Source organism: Pteronotus mesoamericanus, unplaced genomic scaffold (genome assembly GCF_021234165.1).
Source record: "Pteronotus mesoamericanus isolate MK-2021 breed Mesoamerican mustached bat unplaced genomic scaffold, CSHL_Meso_final scaffold_408, whole genome shotgun sequence".
NCBI classification, from domain to species: Eukaryota; Metazoa; Chordata; class Mammalia; order Chiroptera; family Mormoopidae; genus Pteronotus; species Pteronotus mesoamericanus.
In genome coordinates this window covers 6551358-6570919 of record NW_026555315.1, presented here as the reverse complement: position 1 = coordinate 6570919, position 19562 = coordinate 6551358, and the positions used below count along the sequence as shown (strand labels likewise).

General features: G+C 51.2%; 2 protein-coding genes across 8 annotated transcripts in view; both read left to right on the top strand.

Annotated features, from left to right (window-relative positions):
• Nucleotides 1-19562, top strand: part of ACBD4 (acyl-CoA binding domain containing 4) — a 114847-nt gene that overhangs the window by 15151 nt on the left and 80134 nt on the right. The gene's annotated exons all lie outside the window — the stretch shown is intronic.
• HEXIM2 (HEXIM P-TEFb complex subunit 2) lies at nucleotides 3633-9104 on the top strand. 7 transcript variants are annotated; one of them, XM_054592973.1, is made up of 3 exons: nucleotides 3633-4087; nucleotides 5639-5748; nucleotides 8174-9104. In XM_054592973.1, exon 3 carries the CDS (start codon nucleotides 8252-8254, stop codon nucleotides 8954-8956), a length of 705 nt encoding a protein of 234 aa, XP_054448948.1. In that variant the 5' UTR covers nucleotides 3633-4087; nucleotides 5639-5748; nucleotides 8174-8251; the 3' UTR covers nucleotides 8957-9104. The 7 variants fall into 7 exon arrangements, with proteins under 7 accessions (XP_054448948.1, XP_054448951.1, XP_054448953.1 ...); XM_054592976.1 differs by having other exon boundaries at nucleotides 5636-5748; XM_054592978.1 differs by lacking the exon at nucleotides 3633-4087 and adding an exon at nucleotides 4696-4783.

The following is a 19562-nucleotide window of genomic DNA, read 5'->3' as shown; positions in this document are numbered from 1 at the left end:
ACACAACCCAAGAGTTTATCTTCAGAGTCAAGAACGGGCTACACCCTTGGCCAGGCTGCTCCGCAGGTTGGAGCACCATCCTGTTCACCAAAAGGCTGTGGTTCAGTCCCTGGTCAGGGCACACACCTAGGTTGTGGGTTCAATCCCCTGTCGGGGCACCTATGGGCAGGAACCAATCAATATTTCTCCCTCCCTCCCTCTTTCAAATTAATAGACAACATAACATTGAGTGAAGATTTAAAAAAAAAACAACAAAAACCCCACCACCAAACTGGTTATATTTAGTCAAACATCAGGTCATACACTACACGTGGCCCCCCCGGCCACTTACATGCAGGACAGCTGACAACAAATATTCACAACAGCGTGATAGAAAAGTTGGCTAGAGTAAAGATAGTACTTGCACCTAGTAATGAGGTACTCTCGTGTGTGTGGGTTTTTGGTTTTTAAAATAATTTTTTCACATTTGACAGATCACTGGAATAGAATTCCACTTTACTGTTCTTTCTCACATAAAGTATAAATCACTGATGTTAGGACGAAAAGTAATTTTTAAAATAAAGAAAATGTCAAATTCAGGACCTGAACACAGTGGGGTCTGCTGATCAAACTGCAAGTCATACTTTGCAAGTGGGACAAAATCTGTGGTCTAGCGAGCAAAGATTCAATCTTTGGCCAATTTCTGCCAGCTGTCTTTGAGTGTTGGAAAGCTGACAACCTCATTCGATTTCTTGTTGAAAAAAGCAAATGCTAGGTTTAGACAGATCAATGCTGTAGCTCTCACAAATCCTCTGGATTAAACTTTTTCTTTTCTTCCTTTTTTATAGAGGCAGTTCAATTATTAAAATTCATTCAAATGGTTGAGATGCCACAGGAAACTCTTGGTCTTTTGAAGCAGTGTGATCTTTCGATACAGCACCAAGGAGTTAACATTGGCTTACACATTTTTTTTTCCAAGAGCAAACATTCAGAAGGGAATTGTAAACACTAGTCTGAAGTCATATTCTATTTGACACATTCACTGACTCTTTGTGAAGTGTTAAAAAGCCCTGGGTCTGCAGTGAGCAAAAAGAATATTCCTGAAGGAAAATGTGGGAGCTTTAGAGTACTCTGTGCAAAAGAATTTGAGAAAATGACAGCTGCTCTTGTAAGCTACTCAGCTGAACTTGTCCTAACCTCCCTAGTCAGTGGAGAAGGCTAATCTGAACTTCTGAAACCTGCCTCAAAAATTCAATTCTGCATATATGGATAACTCCAGTACAACCTTCAGGCAAATGTCAAAGACCAAACTGGAGGATGGAAAAGGATGCCTGAGGATGTCTGAGAAGTTGGTTCTACCCTCCTCTCTAGTTATTACTAAAAGCGTACTTAATAAAAACAGTAAACATTAAACAACTTAGACAAAAGATAGGGAAGAATGGTGAGACCTAAATACAAAAAATAAAAAAATGACTGTGGAAATCAAATGGTTCAGAAGCATCTTCATCCTGAAGAGGACTGCTACAAAGAATCAGTGAATCCTGCTCACAAATAGCCACTAGTCCCCAAGAGTGGACCATCAGGCAAAAGTAAAATGCCCAGAACTTCATGGTAACAACTGCTTGGTACCCTGACAAACTGACCCTCCTTCAGTTTATTTGAACGGGCATACTTTGTACTGCCAGGGGCACATTTCAGTAAGGCAGGTCTCCCAAATAACCTTTGAAGCAGAGGTTCTCAAGTTTCCAAATAACAAAGTTACAGCAAGTAAATGTTTAGACAGCTACTGAAGAATAGTTACTCCTCTATTTATGAGGGAGGTAGCATTGATACTATTTTCAAATTAGGCAACTGAGGCATACCCAATAAACTCAATAAAAAATAAAAAAAGGAAACTGAGGCATACACAATATAGTCTATTGTAGTTGTAAACTACAAAGCAACTCATCTGAAAGAGGAGGAAGTCAAAGGCCTCACTGAATACTAGATGAACAATAGACTCAGCAACAAAAGTTTGGCCTAATCTTCAGGTTTTGGCCTCTAGCCAAGCCAACCAAGTCAGTGGTGTAACACACACAGAAACAGAACTTGGGAGTTCCTAACCTCCAATCCTATGTTTTGTTGAGTAAACAAACTTGTTTTATTCCCAACTTTTCTTATCAAGGAATGGAAGGCTTATTGGTTAACCTTAAAGAGAATAAACTTCCATTTTTATAAATGAGTACCAAATTTCTGTCCCTGGTATGCTTCACTTAGTAACGTCCAAAGGTTTAACTAGATTACTTAAAAATGGAGAGTGAATCACAACAGTCTGAGCTCCTCCACTCAATTCTTGACAAAGATAATCTTCAGATCCCCCTTTCAGCTCCTATGACTAATTAAGTCCTACCAAGTTAGTGTCAACTTTTCCTAACTTAAAATCTCTTGATCTGAAGAACAGTGTAAAAATGAACATGATGTTAAGCCAAAAATCAGTCCACAGTATGAATTGCATGTATTGGTTTCATTTAGGACTAAGTGGTTCAAATTTTGGATTAAGAACCAGAGTCAATGATGATCATATCTTTACAATCCAGTTCTAAAACTTTCTCTGAAAATACACGGTGGGTGGGGGGAATAAAGTTATGGAACTGTCACTCACAACTTTTTACAATTTTTACTTTATTAATAGGAGGAGCAAGGGTTTGGTTCTGAAGAACCTTTCAAGGTTCTTGCCATTAAAGCCAAAGGCTCAGAAATGACGACCATGGTTGGAGCCTCATTTTGATAAGACAAGGTTGTGGGTTCGACTCCCCAGTCAGGGCACATAAAAGAATGAGTTCGACTCCCCAGTCAGGGCACATAAAAGAATGAACAAGATACCCTCAAAGACAAAGTTCACTGCCCAGTCACCCCCTTAACTTTAGGACCTACCTACACATAATTTCTACTAACATTTTTGCACAAGAATTACTAAGCTATCCCTGAGCTATAAATCTCCCTGAATTGAGATTCCCAGCAGTAGGAAACAAGATAGTTTAATCCGTAATTCAAGAAAAAATTTCACATCAAACTTCAATCTTTAAGAAGCTACTACAGCTGTAAGGCAAGGCTGAATATTTATTTTTTTCAGAGCAGGTCTCCCCTACCTCCAAGCTGCAATTTCTATTTTAGTAGCATCTAGGATCTACAGAAGAGATTTTTAATTACTTGGAATTTCAGAAGAGGTTTCCTAGTAACAATGCACCAGTGGCAAAATACTCCCCCAATTAATTTAGTTTGTGGGAGAAAACTTCTTTAAACTGGAAAGAATTTGTAGTCTTATAAAGATTACACTGGCATTCGTTCGTTTCTTTTCCTCTAGGAGGGCAGACATTCCTCCAAAAGTTTTGGTAGTAGTTATGGCTCAGATTTCAAAATGCAAACAGATGTGCCCGAAGCATCTGAAATGGGCCACTCCCCTTTTATTCCCAGAGCCATGGCAACTCTTAAGTTATTTTGTGTTCCAACCCTGGTAAGGGCAAAAACTCATACCCCTTTGGTGTAAACTTTCAAGGCAAGTGGAACAGCACACTTTTGGAGTTTCCCCAAAGTGGCTGGCGACGTGCGAGGTCAGGTCGTTCAGAGACGGGGCGCTGATAGGATAAACCTTGAAGACAGGAGTGCTCAGAGATCCAAGCACTGGGCTCGGGAAGGTTTCCACGTGCCTCTACCCAGCGGGTCCCGGGGGAAATTAGGAGTTGTTACAGTAGCAAGAAGGCTGCTCCGCAGCCTGGGCCGCGGGACAGCCTCGGTGTATGGAGGAGGCAGGGGATGACGGTGGGTGCACCGGGCTCTCCGACCTCGGAGCCTCCAGCTGACTGCCAGGCCAGAAAGACGCGCGGTCAGTGCTGCGACCTCCACCCTCCCCCGCGGCCAGTCTTTGGAATGTGGCCTCTTCCCCACCTCGCCCGTCGAAGTTGGGGAGGGGTTCCCGCTACGCTGGGCCTCGCCGCCATACCCAGGCCGGATGGGGCTGGGAAAAGAACTTCGCAGAGCTCGGCCGCATGATCTGCGCCCCAGGGGGAAGAGAGCCGAAGAGAGTCGTTTCACCCGGTCTCTCCCCAACTGGGGTCTCGGGAAATACGCGGTAATTACCCAAGAACCCCGCCCTCTGTGAGAGGCGAGGCTGCGGGGCTGCCGGGACGGTTTGAGGACCAGGCCCTGCCGGAGAGACTCCAACCTTCACCCCCTCCCTCGGCCCCCGGTCCCACATCCCGCTGTCTCCCGGCGTCGCCACTGCAGGCAGCCCACTCGGCCCGGCCTCTCCCCACGCCCGGACCACCCCCCATGGGGTGCTCTCACTGTGCAGCGAGTCCCTCCGCTGCCTCCTCCCAGCCCAAAATGGCGGCGGCGGCCACCGAGCCTTCTCGTCGCCTTCCTCTAGAGCCGGGGATCCCTCCGCGCCCACAGCCCCTCCCCCCTCGGCCGGATCTACTTTCTGCCTAGTAAAGATTAACGCCATCAATGAACTCTTTAATTGAGCTTGGAAGGCGGATTCCGGTTGTGCTTCCGCACGGCAAACGGTAACCAAAACTGGGATATTGGCAGGCGAGTTGACCAATCAGAAAAGGCAGAGATGATCGCGGGACAACTCCCGCGCAAGGGTAGGTGGGTTTTGAAGTTCTCTGCGTGGCTGTTGACGTGACAGGATTTTGGTTCGCCTTCCCAGGCTGGAAGAACTGCAATCCCCAGCAGGCACCGCGCTGTTGGGCCGTTCCCTTCCCCCAACCTTAGTGCCTGAGCGACTTGACCAGAGCGCTGCTGCAGCTGCATGCAGCGAGAGGTAGGGCTGAGGCGTTGGGAATTGCACTGACAGGCGATTGCACAGAAAGACACACGGATGTAGTCGTGTGCATAGCCCTTGGCAGCAAATAGGTCAGTTCCGCCTTTGCAAAACCCCCTTCCCGAACCGTTTCCTCTCTTCCAAGGAATCCATCCTTATCCCAGTTGGGTTTCCCTCCCAGCTGCATGTCATGCGAAGACCTCTTCCTCTCGCCCTCTGTTTCCCGTCCTGAGAGGAAGGAGGGAGGCAGGCCAGGCCCTGTAGATGAAAAGGCCTCCGTCCCAGGCTCGGCCAAGGCCCCAGGCGTGTTTCTTGAGGCACCGACTTCTGGAGCCCAGCCTGGGGAGCAGTCAGGGGCTGCAGTTAAGACTGAGGCCTCTGGAAAGGGCCCCCTCTGGTCGAAGCCACGGGTCCCGTCCGCCCTGAGCCTCGCCAGGTCGTTGCGGGATGGATGTGGGCCTCCGAGGCAGCCTCCTTTACCACGTAGGTCAGTGGAGGAACAAAGCTTGGTCCCACCTGCCTAGTAGCCACCAGCCCGAGCCTCAGCGACTTCCAGGAGGAGAACAATGTAGGGTGTGAGCCTGGCCCTCGGGCCTGAGAAGCCGACTGGGAAGGGCGCTTCCTTATCCCCTTTTGGACTGGGAAGGGCGCTTCCTTATCCCCTTTTGGCCCCTCGCTGGCTCGAGGTGTGAAAAACAGGGCGGGGCGGCAGCCTTCGGGGCCTGCCTTTGAAAAGGAGGGTGTGCAGGTCTAGTTACAAAATGGCTGCTGCTGCCTCGGTGAAAAATTCCCGGGCAGCCAGGCTTCCAGAAAATTCTCCTTCAGGACTTAGGTTTCTGTTGTTATTTAAAGCAGGTGTCACTAGGTGAAGGCATCTGCGGAGAGATTTGGAGCAGAAGAAGGTGGCCGCTCTGAAGCAGACCCGCTGTGACGCCGAGTCAGCAGCAGCCCTGGAGGAGGCCAAGGTAAGCCTCGCCCTTCCAACCCGGAGGGCCCGTGCGGGGGATCCGGTGTCCGGGATCCTGGCTCCTGGCTCCTTGTCTCAGGTGTGTTGGCAGATTTGGAAAAGCAGTATTTTTAAATGAGCCCCTACTATGCGTTGGGCCATATTCCAGGTACTAAGTCTGGGCTCTCTCATGACATCCTGGTAGCCCTTCTAGGTAGGACAACCTATTTCCATTTCACAGAAACTAAGGGTCTGAGAGCTGAAATACCTTTTCTAGAATCATGCAGCCGGCAAGCAGCAGATCCAGGGTTTAAATTTAGGGCCTTCTGACGACAGAACCCTGCCTTGCATTTGGGCCAAGTCTGAGAACCAAGTGTGAAGCAGGGAAAAGGGTTTGAGCACTTGGTGCATAATTTGGGTTGGGGTGGGGTGTAGGATATCACCCAGGAGGGACGGAGAGACAGATTGTATCAGGCCCTCAGAATGTCACCTTCCGACCTGGCAACAGGAGCCCAGACGCTCCCACTCATGCTCACTCTCACAGCCCCGACCTCGACCATTCTTCTCCCCTCGTCCACAACGCCCTATTGGTGAGAGGGAACTCGGCCTCTCCGACTCACTGTGCCTGGCCACTTCCAGTGTTTCCCAGACTTATTTCATTTGGACTTCATGGCATGCCAGGGCTAGAAGGTTCAGAGAGGGCGAATGACTCACCCAGGTCACACAGCTTACCTGCAGTAGTGGTCATGGTGGTAGAGGGACAAGCCTTTAGGAGGGAGGCAACATGTGGGGCTGAGGGGCAGGGCTGGCTTGGGTGAGGGGAGAGATCATTAGGGGGCGTTTGCTGAGGGTTGGGGTCAGGTGAATTACAGTGCACACAGAAACAAGCCACCCTGCCTCTGAGTTCCCAGAGGCCTGCCTCTTCCACGTGGGGCCGATTTCTGTCTCATTTGGCTGAAGATGGTAATGGAGACAAGGCCTGTCGCTCTTAATTGATGATCTCCCTGCAGGTGAAGTAACAATACAACACAACACGTGCACGCCAACATGCCTCCTTTTCCCTACAGTTCTCTTCGTGGTCTCCAAAACGCACGTAACATGCCTCCAGCTCTTCCCCTACATCCCCTAATACATACCCTATGCTTGTATGGAACCATGCTCAGATGTGCATGTTGTGCATTATAAAACAACATGCTAGTGGCAGTAGTTATTATTAGAGTTCCCCAAACCACAAACTTAAGCAACTCATTCCCTAGTCCCCACTCAGTACTCCCACCCTCAGCATGACAGAGATAACCAGATGCCCTGAATGCACACTCTCTTGACAGAATCCTTTGCACCTCTTAGATAAGTTCTAGAATTCTCTCAGCTGTAGACTGGAGATTGACGTTTCTTCTCCCCAGTTAGGACCTCTTTCCTGCCCCGCATGTAGAGGAATGATACCAACGTCTGCCTGGAATAAATGCACTCCATCTTCTTTACCCTCAAATGACAGGAGAGTCTTGTGTTCCAATATCTTTTGGATCCCACTCTCTTATGGGCTTTATGTCATTTAACATGTATTTACTAAGCACTTACCTTGGGTCAGGCATAGGGACACAGTGGTGAACTGAACAGACAAGACACATTCTTATAGGAGAAAGAAAAATGGTAAATAGTAACATGCTAAATGCAACATGGATGTTAACTGTTTATGTGATAGGGAGTCAATGGGCAGGGGAGGTGGGGGGCTACTTCAGATAGGGGTCAGGGAGGGCCTCTCTGAAGAACTAATATTGGAACAAAGCCCTAAAGAATGAAAAGTAGTCAGCTATCCAAATATCTGGAAGCAGGATCAGCTATGTAATTTGTGGAGCTCAGTGCAAAGGGGACTTTATTCTAAAATTATTAAGAAGTTCAAGCCCTGGCTGATATGACTAAGTGGATTGAGTGCTGGGAGCAGTAGCCTGGGAACCAAAAGGTTGCCGGTTCGATTCCCAGTCAGGACACATGCCGAGCCAGTTCCCCAGTTGGATGTGTGCGAGAGGCAACCAGTCGATGTTTTTCTCCCTCTCTCCCTCCCTCCGTCTCTCTCTGAAAATAAATAAATTAAAGTCTTTAAAAAAATTCAAGACAATGACAGCAGAGTATTAAGCAAAGCATGGGGCCTTTCAGATGGGGAGGGGCATTGAAATTACAGAGTGAAATGCACAGGTGAAATTTCTGCGCTCCTTGTGACCAAAGTCTCTGTGACTTTGCTTGGGGCATGTTGGGGGATAAAAGAGTAGTCAGTAAGCCCTAAACAAATAAATGGTCACAGAAGGGTGAGCTAGAGAGGGACCAAGTGAGCTGGGTAGGGGAAGGTCGGCTTCAGGCAGGGAATGGGGATGTGGAGGGGTAGGGAAGGTTTCCACTACCGGGGACAGGCTGGCTGTGATCCATCCTTCTTCATGTTCTCTTTTTAGACCACTGGCTCTCCTGGGAGCCCAGGAACACCCCCTGAGCCTCATGACCCTGGCAGTTCCCTACCTCTGACACCCCGGATGGAGAGTCTTTCAGAGGAGGAAGACCATGGTGGCCTGGGCCGCAGTAGTAGGGGTCCCCGAACCCAGAGCCCAAGGGGCTACTCAGTGGAGGCAGTGCTGAGCCGGAAGAAGCACCGCCGGCGGCCTTCAAAGCGCAAGCGGCACTGGAGGCCCTACCTGGAGCTGAGCTGGGCCGAGAAGCAACAGCGGGATGAGAGGCAGAGCCAGAGGGCCTCCCGGGTCCGAGAGGAGATGTTTGCCAAAGGCCAGCCCGTGGCACCCTACAACACCACCCAGTTCCTGATGAATGACCGAGACCCAGAGGAGCCCGATCTGGATGTGCCCCATGGGGCCTCCCACCCAGGCTCCAGTGGGGAGAGTGAAGCAGGGGACAGCGACGGGCGGGGCCAAGTTCATGGTGAGTTCCAGCAGAGGGATTTCTCAGAGACCTATGAGCGCTACCACACAGAGAGCCTGCAGGGCCGCAGCAAGCAGGAGCTGGTGCAAGACTACCTGGATCTAGAGCGGAGGCTGTCCCTGGCCGAGGAGGAGACGAGGAGGCTGCAGCAGCTGCAGCGGTGCACCAGCCGACAGTCCTGTCACCTGGTTGAGGAGCTGGCTGCCGAGGTAGAGAGGCTCCGGACGGAGAACCAGCGGCTTCGACAGGAGAATAAGATGTGGAACCGAGAGGGCAGCCTTGGCGGCAGGGAGCCAGGCACCTAGGAGTGGCCCCCAACCCGGTTAGCCCGAGGGGACAGTCCATTTTATACACACGCAGGCCAGCTGGGTCCCAAGTTGGCAGGTGACCAATGAAAACCACTCTCAGCACCCCGGTGCCCCCTGAGAACAGCTTGACTTACACCTTGTCATTTCCACAATTTGTTCTTTGATGTCATTTTATTTTTCACAGAGAAAATAAATGGTTTTGGTGAAATCAAATGTAAGTGGCTGGGATTGATTTTTCTAGAACTCTGAAATTCAAAGCACATTCATTCCAGGTAGGTTTGGGACTTGGAGCCCCAGTGCCCCCTTGCCCTAAGCCCAGGAGGACAAAAGACATCTGCATTGGGGACCTATCAAGATCGCCAGGATGGCCCTGGCCAGTGTGGCTCAGTTGATTGGTTAGAGCATTGTCCTGTAAGCAAAGGATTGCAGGTTCGATCCCTGGTCCAGGCTTGTACAGGAGGCAACCAGTCAATGCTTCTCTCTCGCATTGATGTTTGCATCCATGTTTCTCTCTCTCCCTTCCTCTCTCCCTGAAAGAAATGAAAAAAAGTCCTTGGGTGAAGATTAAAAAAAAAAAAGATTTCCAGTGTGCTGGAATTCTGCTGTGTCAGGGACAGTCAGACTGCTCTGAAGGGTTTATAGCAGGGGGATGCAGAGGTGAGAGGGGGCTCAGGTGGGACCTGACTTGAGATGCCAGGTCGCTGGGAGGAGCTGGGACTTGTGGGGAAGGCCCAAGGATTTTTCCCCCAAGCCCCCTGCATTCTCCCCATCTTCCCCACAGTTTAGAGGGCTGGGCTAGGTGAGGTCTGGGAGCCTTTTGTCTCCTTGTCCTTGAGAGCCCCCAGCACCCACACCTCCCAGCCAGGGGCTGGGCAGGTTAGTCATTCGTGGGCCCCTTACCTCCTAGAAGGGCACTGACAAGTAAGCACTCAAGGGCCATTTTCTCCTGATGGAAAATCAGCCCAAGAGGCAGAGGGGAGAAGTGAATCAATTATTAGCAGAAATGGAGGCCTGGCTTTTCTGGGACCCGCCGCACATCAGTCTGTGCATCCTGATCCCCTTAGCCTAGTCACCTATGTGGTTCATTCCCTCTGAGGTGGACCCCTCATCTGTCCGCACAGAAAAGAGAGCTGAGACAGCCTGGATGATGCAGATCCCACCAATGTGCCAGCAATATCGGGCTCTGAAACAAAGCTCCCCCTTGGACCCGCCCTTCTGCAGACTCCAGCCCTCTTCCATCACCCTCCCTTGTTGGCCCACGGAATGCCAGGCTGCCGTGCTCCAGGAGGACATTAGTCAAATCACCAGTGAGCCTGCATGTTGGCTCTGCCTCTGCTGCGCACAGGGAGGAGTGGAGGCCTGGCTTAGTTCCCTTTCCAGGAAAGCTCATCTTCACAGGCTACATTGGGCAAGAGAAGGGCTCAGGCCTGGGACCTGCTGGATGGAAATGTTGATGAACCCTGTATGCTGCCAGGACAACTTTCATTTCTGCCCCGCCACACCTAGGCCTCACCAGCACCTCCTACAAAGAAGCAGGGCAAAACCAGATTCTAGAAAGGGGTGGGTTTCAAGAGAGAACAAAATCTCCCTTCCCTGTGGGTCTGCCCCTGGAGCTCTGGTGGAGGGTTTTAGCCCCTTTTTGTTGATGTGGGGGCACCTCTGTCACGAAGGACCAGAGGAATGGTTGTCCCCACTTTGCAGGTGGGAAACCCAAGGCTCAGAGAGGGTGTGGCTTTTGGGGCTCCAGGAATGCTGATCCGAGGCCTGCCTTCCCCTGTGGAATGCCAGGCAGGGACCCACAGGCCCCCGGGCAGGCTGGGCAGCCCCCACTGCTGCTGCATTCCTCAGCTGGAGCCTGAGGGAGAGGGAGGGGGAAGGCCATGGGCCAGGAAGAAGGCTGTTTACCTGGAGGGGTGTGAGTGTGTGTTGTGTGTGTTAGTAACTAGAAGGGAAGAAGATTCCAGAGGGCTGCTGGGAGGGGGGGGATGGGTGTGGGTGTTGGGGGATGGGCGTGGGGGTATGTCAGGAGGTGGCTTGGGCCAGTGTGTCCCTGAGTAGGTAAGAGCTTCACACAGGGGAGGGGACAGGTGAGAAGTTCTTGGCCCAGAAGCTGAGAAGCCTGGAGACAGAAAAGTTGCCAGCTGGTCCTCTCCACCCTCAACACACATGGACCCCCCTCCATTCCCCTCCCCACACGCAATGGCCAAAGGGCTCTTGGTCAGGGCTATATCCGGGTGGGTTAATATTCCCAAGGCTGGTGGGGGATAGAATGGGGTAGGAAGAAAACAAAGGAGAAGGGTGTGAGCTGAGAATGTGTCAGGAGGGGCTGAGAGATTAGTGAAGAGTCAGTGCCTCATCCGCCTCTGGTTCCCTGACCCCAGGGCCTCCCCACCCCACCCCCACTCCCCGGGGAGCTGGGGAGCCTCCGGGGTCCATCCTGGAGAGAGGCAGCTCAGCTACTGGTGGTGGCCAGGCCCCAGATCATTTTGCCTCCCCCTTGACCCTCTCCATTGCCTGGTCCTGAGGCCTGAGCTTCTCCCTACCCACCACAGTGACATAAGCTCCAATTTACAGCCCCCCTCCTTCAACACACATACCCCCTCAGGGGGGAAGATGGGTTTGGACATACTTCCCTCTTTCCCCAGGCCTTTCTAGAGCTAATGCCCCGTGCCTTACTTCTCTGGTGTTCATTTGCTTTCCAGGACTTTCTTAGTCACCTGGGCCAGGGGAAGGAGTCCCGGAGGCAGATATTTCACAGGAGTGATTGCAGAAGCTTCCCATCACCCCTGCATACTCTGGCCTGGGATCCTCCTTCCTTCTTCAGCCAAGACTCCCCCCCACTCAGGTGGAAACTCCTATGTCGGTGGACAGATCATGCCTGCAATGGGGTCAGGGAATGAGGAGAGGCAGTAGGATGGACAGAGGAGCTGAGGGGGCAGGAAGCAGTGGGGAAGGAGCTTTGAGGTGAAGTAATTCAATACGAGGAAAGAGGGTGACCAGGCCCCATTGCCACTGTTGGGTGCAGGCAAGAATGGCACTGTCCCTTTAAGTGGGGGTGCCAGTCAATGCCCTCCCCCAGCCAACCCAATTCATGGGCACACTGAGCATGTGCAGGAGCTGTGCAAACATAGGGGAGGGAAGTGGGGGGATAGATTCCGGAGGGAACTCCTCACCCCACTACTTCCTGTAGCTGCCCCACTCTCCTTCCTGGGTCCGACAAAGGAGCCATGGTGCTCCTCCATTCCCTTCCCCCTCCCAGACTGCCGTGGGTGCTACCCTCTAGGGGCACTGGGGCCTGCGAGGGGTGATGGGCAGGTCCTCTCTGCCCCGGGAATTCTCAGGCAGCCCCCCTGCTGCCCAGAGGTGGCACACCAACTCGGCCCAGTGACATCCTTACTCCCCTAGTGTAGGCAGTGGGTGATCTTCCCACTGCTTAACACGTTCGATTTCATTCCATTGGTGCCAGAGGTTTTAAAAGATGCGTACACCCGTGATGACTCTCTCTCTGAAAATTAAAAACAGCTACAAAGATGAGGTCCCCGCCCCCGCCCCCAGGAGCTTCCAGTCTATAAAGTCTGAGAGGAAGCAGGCAGCTCAGAGGCTGAACGAAGACTGCCAGGTCCTCCTCCTGGCCTCCCGCCTCAGCCTCTCCTTCACCTTCCCTCCCCAACTTGGCACTTGCTCAATCTTCTTATTCCTTTCATCTCTTCGCCACGGGTACCCTTATTTTTAATTGAGATGAAATTCACCTAACATGGAATTGACCATTTTAAAGTGAACAATTCTGTGGCATTTGGTACCCTGACATTGTGATGCAACTGCCGCTTCTATCTAGTTCCAACAATATCACCCCAAAAGGAGACCCCATACCTATGAAGCAGTTACTCCCCATTCTCGCCTGCCCACAGCCTGGGCAACCACTGACCTGCCTTTTGTCTCAGCTGACTTACTTATTCTGGGTATTCTGCTGGTAGAGCCTAGAGGGCAAGGCTGGTCTCTGGGGGCCTGCGTCAGAAAAACACAGACCTCCCGAGGGCCTAAGAGGAGGGAGGGCCGGACCAGTAGTCTCGAGACCTGTGATCTAACCCACTTCTGCTTCTAACTCAGGCATCTCTTCTCCTCCTTTGTTCAAAGGTGGTGGATGGGTGGGGGGCTTCAGGCCAGTTCAGGATCCTGGGCCCTCCAAAGCCTATTCCTGGCCAGGGGGCTCCTGTCTGGAATTGTGTTTGTGTTACTTGGCCTGAAAAACACAACATCGTGATCCTCTTGGCTCTTCCCTGCCAGATCCAGGCAGACAGGGTGGCCCCGGGCACATACCGTGGGGTTTGGGGTCAGAGGCCTGAGATGAAGAAACTTTGGCTTAGAGAGGTTGAGAAACTCGCCCAAGGCCACTCAATACCTGTAGCAACCGGTTCTGGTTATGTTTGAGCTCTTGACCATCATGTCTCCTGCCTTCAAGGAGATAAGTTAAGGATTTAGCCAAGTGTCAGCTGTATAGGAGGTGATTTCAAATGGAAGCAGTCATAAATTTTACTACTTTCGGGACATTGCATAATCGTAAAATGAGTGACTCCATTCCAAGGTGTCTTGTGGGAGTTTCTCTCACCCCACCTTACCGTATCTTTTGGAGAGTTTCCACCTTGTCCTCTCCACTGGCCTCCCTAGAGTGGCAGCTTTTGTGGGGGATGGAAGGGGCTGCTTGGACCTGAATGCTTAGGCAGGGGGTGTGGAAAGTATGGCTCCCCCTCCCCCAAAGGAGGAGATGTTATTTGTTGCCTTCCCCTGGGGCTCGGTTCTCCCATTTCCCTATGGCTGACTGGTCACCCCTGCACCGCCCCCCCCACCAACAGGCCTTTGTGGACCCAGGGACTGGAGGGGACTGAACAGACTTTGCCTGGCAGGGGGAAGGGCTGAGCAGCTGCTCCCAGTTGGCCACTGTGAACTGGAACTGGCTGCCTGTGGGCATGGACATTCCAGAAACCACCTGTCCCAAAGATCTCCCCTTGGACTCCATCCAAGATGCGACGCCCAGATCAGCCCTCCAGGCCTCTGCTATGTCCTGCCTCAGCACTACCCTCTCCTGCATCGTCCTCACCCCAGTGGCTCTGAAAGGAAGTCCCCAAGGAGACTAAGTTGTGAGGAGGACATTGTGAGCCACATGGACGTCCAGAGCCCACCTCTGCCATAGCCTATCATTCCGAAGAGAAGGAAGGGAAAGGAGTCTCCTTGGGCCCATAATCTACTGTGGCTCCTACTCCTTCCAGTCCCCTCCCTGGGGTTCTCCTCAGGCCCACACACCGCCAGTCAGCCATTCGGGCTCCTGTCACAGTGTGAGGACGCGGGGAAGCTGCAGGTTCCCTCGCAATGGCACCCGGAGCCAAGCGCTGTGGCTGCTGGGGGCGCTGGCTCCCTCCCTTACTGGTGGGTCCCCGGGCCCCACTCTCCTTTCTAGCTAGTAGGCCTTTCTTCCTGTGCTTCTCTGTCCCACTCTCAGCCATTTCCCTCTTGGGCCTTTGAAAAAGACAATCTTTTTTCTCTAGGCCCCTGGGCCAACTGTTCTCACTTGTTATTCACGTCAGCTGTGTTTGCAGCCACAGGCACCAGCCCCTCCTTGGATGCACCCCACTCCCCGGACCCCCCCTGAACAACTACAGCTTCCCCGGCCTCCCTGGACAATGCTCCTCAGCTGCCTCTCCTCCCTCCCTCTCTGGGCTCCAGATGCTTGAGGACTTTTTTATTTTTTTAATCCCCCAAATGGCTACACAAGTGTGATCCTGACACTGTTGAAAAATTCTTTTTGCTGTGATTTGAAATTCCATGTTTATGATAAACTACCCTCATGTAGGCATTTGTGAGTTTTCTATTCCACCACTTCTCTCTCTTATTGATAAAATAATCACATGTTAAAAATTATTATAGCTATGTAATGTGCTTTAATATCTGATAGCTCTATTCTCTCTCCTAACCCTTCTTTTACCAAAGATTATTGCATAGTCTTAGATTTAAATTTTTTTCTAGAGTACATTTAAAAGCGGCCTGTCCAGATCCTCCTGCCAAAGCATATCATTTTGTTACCAGACGGGGACCTGAGCGGACCTACCCCGGGCCAGCCGTAGTGTGTGGGTTCTTGACCTTGTGCAGGGAATATTTCACAACACGAGTCTAGGTGACTGTGAGGACACGTTTATGAAAGCTGGGGACAGTGAAATAAGGAAGGGCTTTGCATAGAAGAAGCAACGGGAGAGCCTCGGCCGGGCTGCCTGAGCTCACTGGGAAGTAGGAGGAAAGGGGGGCCTTCGGAACAGGTTCAGCGGGTGAGCCTGGGACAAGCTGCCAGCTGCCCGCTGCCTTAGCATTTAGGAGATGCGTGCTCCTGGGGCAAGAAGTAGGGGAAGAAGGAGGGAAAGGAAATGGTGGGGGCTGCTCCCCGGAGGGAGCGTGCGTGCACCCCCCACTCGCCAGGTCCTTGGTCATGAGGCTTTTATCTCTCTTTTGCCAGCGGCGGGGAATCTCAGGGGAGGTCTCAGTAGAATCTCAGTAGAATCTCAGTAGAATCTCAGGAGAGGGTTTCAGTAGAACAGTCAGCAGTTCTCCAGGTGCGTCCTTCAGGGTCGTGGTCTCCACTGATTGGTCGGTGACAGGGCAGGGTCTTTAGTCCTCGCAGTTGGTCCTGGTGTCACCCATCTGGTTTTGCAGCTTTTCTGGGCCTGGAGCTGAAACACAACTGAGGCCTGGTTGTTGTCTCCAGGGAGGGAAGGTCAGGGGAGGAAGGGCCACCCTGGGGGCGAGGTCATTGTTTTCCCAGCTTTGCCCCTGCCAGGCACTTCTGGGGTGGGGGAGGGAGGGGTGGTGCTTCATCTGCACTTGGCTGTAAATTGCTCAACCATTGTGTGGGCTGACTCAGTTTCCCTGTTCCACTTGGGAAGGAATTTTCCTAGCTTTTTACTACCCTGTCTCATTTGTATCTTTATATGTGTGTTACGTGCTGTTGAGTTGGCTCTGACTCCTGATGACCTGGTGAATGTGCGGTGGCCACACTGGCCTGTCCTCAACAGCCCTGCTCGGCTCCTGTAGACCCACGTCTGTGGCTGCTTGTATGGAGTCGCTCTGTCTCATAATAGTTGGTCTTCCTCTTTTCCTGCTGCCTTCTATTTTTCCCAACATTACCGTCTTTTCCAAAGAACTCCACATTCTCACGATGTTCCTTCAAACTAGGACAGCTTTTAGTTTTGTCATTTTTGCCTCTAGCAATGTTTCAGGCTTCATTTGCCCTACAACCTACTTGTTTGTCTTTCTGGCAGACCGGGACATCGGTAGATCTCTCCTCTAACACCATATTTCAAATGAATCCTTTTTTTCCTGTCAGTCTTCTTCACTGTCTAATTTTCACATCCGTACGTTGTAATTGAGAATAGGAGGATGAGGATGACCTTAGCCTGGGTCTCTAATGACATCTCTTTGCTTTTTTCTACATATATAGATATAGATATTTAGCTATGCAGGTGTAGACAGAAATATAGGTATCCTGAAAGGAAGCATGTGAGAGATTTCTAGATGTTACCTAATTTGATATCTGTCTTTAGGCTGCATTAAATATCTTTCTAAATCTGTACTCGGTCTCATATTCTAAACCATTTTTAAGTGCACAGCCGAATGGCATTAAGTACATTCACATTGTTGTGCGACAACCGCCGGCATCCATCTTTAGAACTCTTGTCTTTTCATCTTTCCCAACTGAGATTCTGTGCCCCTTAAACAATAATTTCCCAGTGCCCCTCCCCCCAGGCCCTGGCAGCTACCATTCTTCTTTTCTGGAAGCCTTTTGATATGATTGCATCCCTGCTGCGTTCCATCCAGCTGGAGTGCAGGTTCCCTCTCTATGCAGAAATCCTTTGTCCAATAAATTACTGCTTCTCAACTTGGCTGCCTATTGGAATGACCCAGGAAATTTTTAAAGTTCTGATGTCTGGGTGTCACCCCTAGAAATTCTGATTTAATTCTTCTGGGGTATAGTTTGGGCACTGGAGTTTTTACGGTGCCCCAAGGGATGCTCCTGTGCAGCCAGGGCTAGGAACCAGAGTTCCAACTCTTCCGAACGTTCTCTCGGCCCAGCGTGTGCGGCCCGGAGTCCCATGTGTGGGGTCCCCCTCCTCTGCCCCAGCCCTAGGAGGGCTCCCGATGGCACAACCTCTAGTGCGCAGCTGCCAGACAGGGGTGGAGGGGGGTCAGCGTGTTCGAGGTGCCCTGGTGGCCAGACAGGGGATAGGCAGAGCCCAGGTTAAAGAGGAAGGAAGAATTTCCGCCACCTCCGGAGACTCCTGGCCTGCATCACTGGTTGTCCCCGGGCCCATGAGGAAGGACAGGAGGTGAGACCAGAACAACGCTGAGGGCATTTTGGAAATCTGCCTGGCAAAGAGCTGTTGTTTCATCACCACAGCAGCGCTACCACCCACACACTGTGTGTGACGGTGACTTCTACCCACACGGGCAGGGGGCTCTGATGGGGGGTTTACCCGGGCCTCCTGCTGTTGGCATCTATCTATGTGCCAAGTGCTGTGTGTGAGTCTGCAAGGCACTTCACAATCAAAGGCTGTTTTTGCTTCCCTTCCGAGTGCCTTGATGAGATGGTCCCCTGCCCCACTCCTTGCTCACCGGTGAGGAGGTAGGGAGGGAGGAGGCCCCTTGGAGGGTGGGCCCGGAGGGCGCTCCAGAGCCATCTGGCCTCGCCAGCGCAGAGACTAAGAGCGCAGATTCCAGCATTGGACTGCCCAGGCTCACACCCTGCCCGCTTCATCCTGCCCACTGCTGCTCCCCGCACGCCGCAGGACAGGACCGTCCCCGCTGTCTGCCTGGACCCACATAAAATCCTCCATCACTGTCGAAGACGCCATGCCTCAATGGGATCGCCAACAGCACCATTTGTTAGTCTTCTAGGGCTGCCGTGACAAAGTAATGTGAACTAGGGGGCTTCAGAATGTATTGTCTCGCAATTCTGAAGGCTAGGAGTCGACGTCAAAGTGTGGGTGGGGCCATGTTTCCTCTGGAACCTGTAGGGGAAGGAGCCTTCTTTGCCTCTCTTAGCTTCTGGTGGTTTTCTGGCAATCTTTGGCATTCCTTGGCTTTTAGGTGTTATCATTCCAATTCTCCATCTTCCTTCTCAGTGTGTTTGTTTCCATGTCAAATTTGCCTTATTTATTTATTTATTTATTAAGGATTTTATTTATTTATTTTTAGAGAGAGGGGAAGGAAGGGAGAGAAACATCAATGGGTGAGAGAAATATCGAACAGTTAGCTTTTGCAACCCTTAACTGGGGTCCTGGCTTGCAACCCAGGCTTGTGCCCTGAGTGGGAATTGAACTGGTGACCTTTTGCTTTACAGGCCAGAGCTCAGTCCACTGAGCCACACCAGTCAGAGCAAATTTGCCCTTTCTATAAGGACACTAGTGCTATTCGATTAGAACCCACCCTAATAAACTCACTTACCTTGATGACCAATACAAAAACCCTATTTCCAAATAAAGTTACATTCGGAGGTATTGGGGTTAGGACTTCAACATATCTTTTTTGTTGTTGTTGAGGGGGATACAATTCGATCCATAACACTGGGTGTTCGTGCTGTGCCTGGCACAGTTCCAGGCACTGGGGGTGTCGCCGTGAGCTCAATGGACGCAGTCCCTGCCCTCGTAGAGCCTGCCCTCTCTTGTGGTCTTTTAACCTATAGCTTCTTATTTCATACAAACTCTTGTTTATGAATCACTCTGAGCTTTCATCCACATGAGTTTATTTGGACGATATGATGCGATCCCCATTTCACAGATAGGGAGGCTGGGTTTTGGAGAACTGAAGTGACTTGCTCAGGGTCACGTGACTACTGGGTACTAACACAAATAATGACGATATTCAGCACTTGCTAGATACCAGCCAGGGTAAGCTTTGCACACTTCATCTCATTTGATCCCCACAAACATTTTTCAGGGTGAGGACACTGAAGTAAGTCGCCCGATGTCTTGAGGCTAATAAAAGATTGCACGGGGACTTGAACCTAGACGGCCCAGTTTCAGCCCCTATGCCCTGAGCCACCACCGTACAGCTTACTGCAGGTAGACACAGCCGTGAGCCTCTTCCTGCTGCTCTTTGCTCCACACCTGCAAGTCCGACCCGATTACTCATGGACCCTCCAGGCCTAGCAGAGAGCCACCTCTTTGTCCTACTTTGTCCAACTTCTCTAAAGCTCCTTCTCCCTTCTTCTTTCCTGTCCCTCTCACTCTAGACAGAGGTGCTTTTTCAAGTGTTTAATTTATCCTACAATATTATAGACATAAAACAAGCAGCCATGAACCCACCGCTCAGTTTAAGAAATAACAACACTGTTCTTTTTTTTAAGATAAAGAGAAAAATCTTTTTTTTAAAAAAAAGATTTATTTATTTTTAGAGAGGGAAGGGAGGGAGAAAGAGAGAGAAAGAAACATCAATGTGCGGTGCATCTCGCACTCCCCACACTGAGGACCTGGCCCACAACCCAGGCATGTGCCTCACACTGGGAATCGAACCAGCGACCCTTTGGTTTGCAGGCTGGCCCTCAGTCCACTGAGCCACACCAGCC

Excerpts from the sequence above, each read along its gene's own strand:
- HEXIM2 (XM_054592973.1), top strand. The coding sequence starts at position 8,252 with ATGGAGAGTCTTTCAGAGGAGGAAGACCATGGTGGCCTGGGCCGCAGT.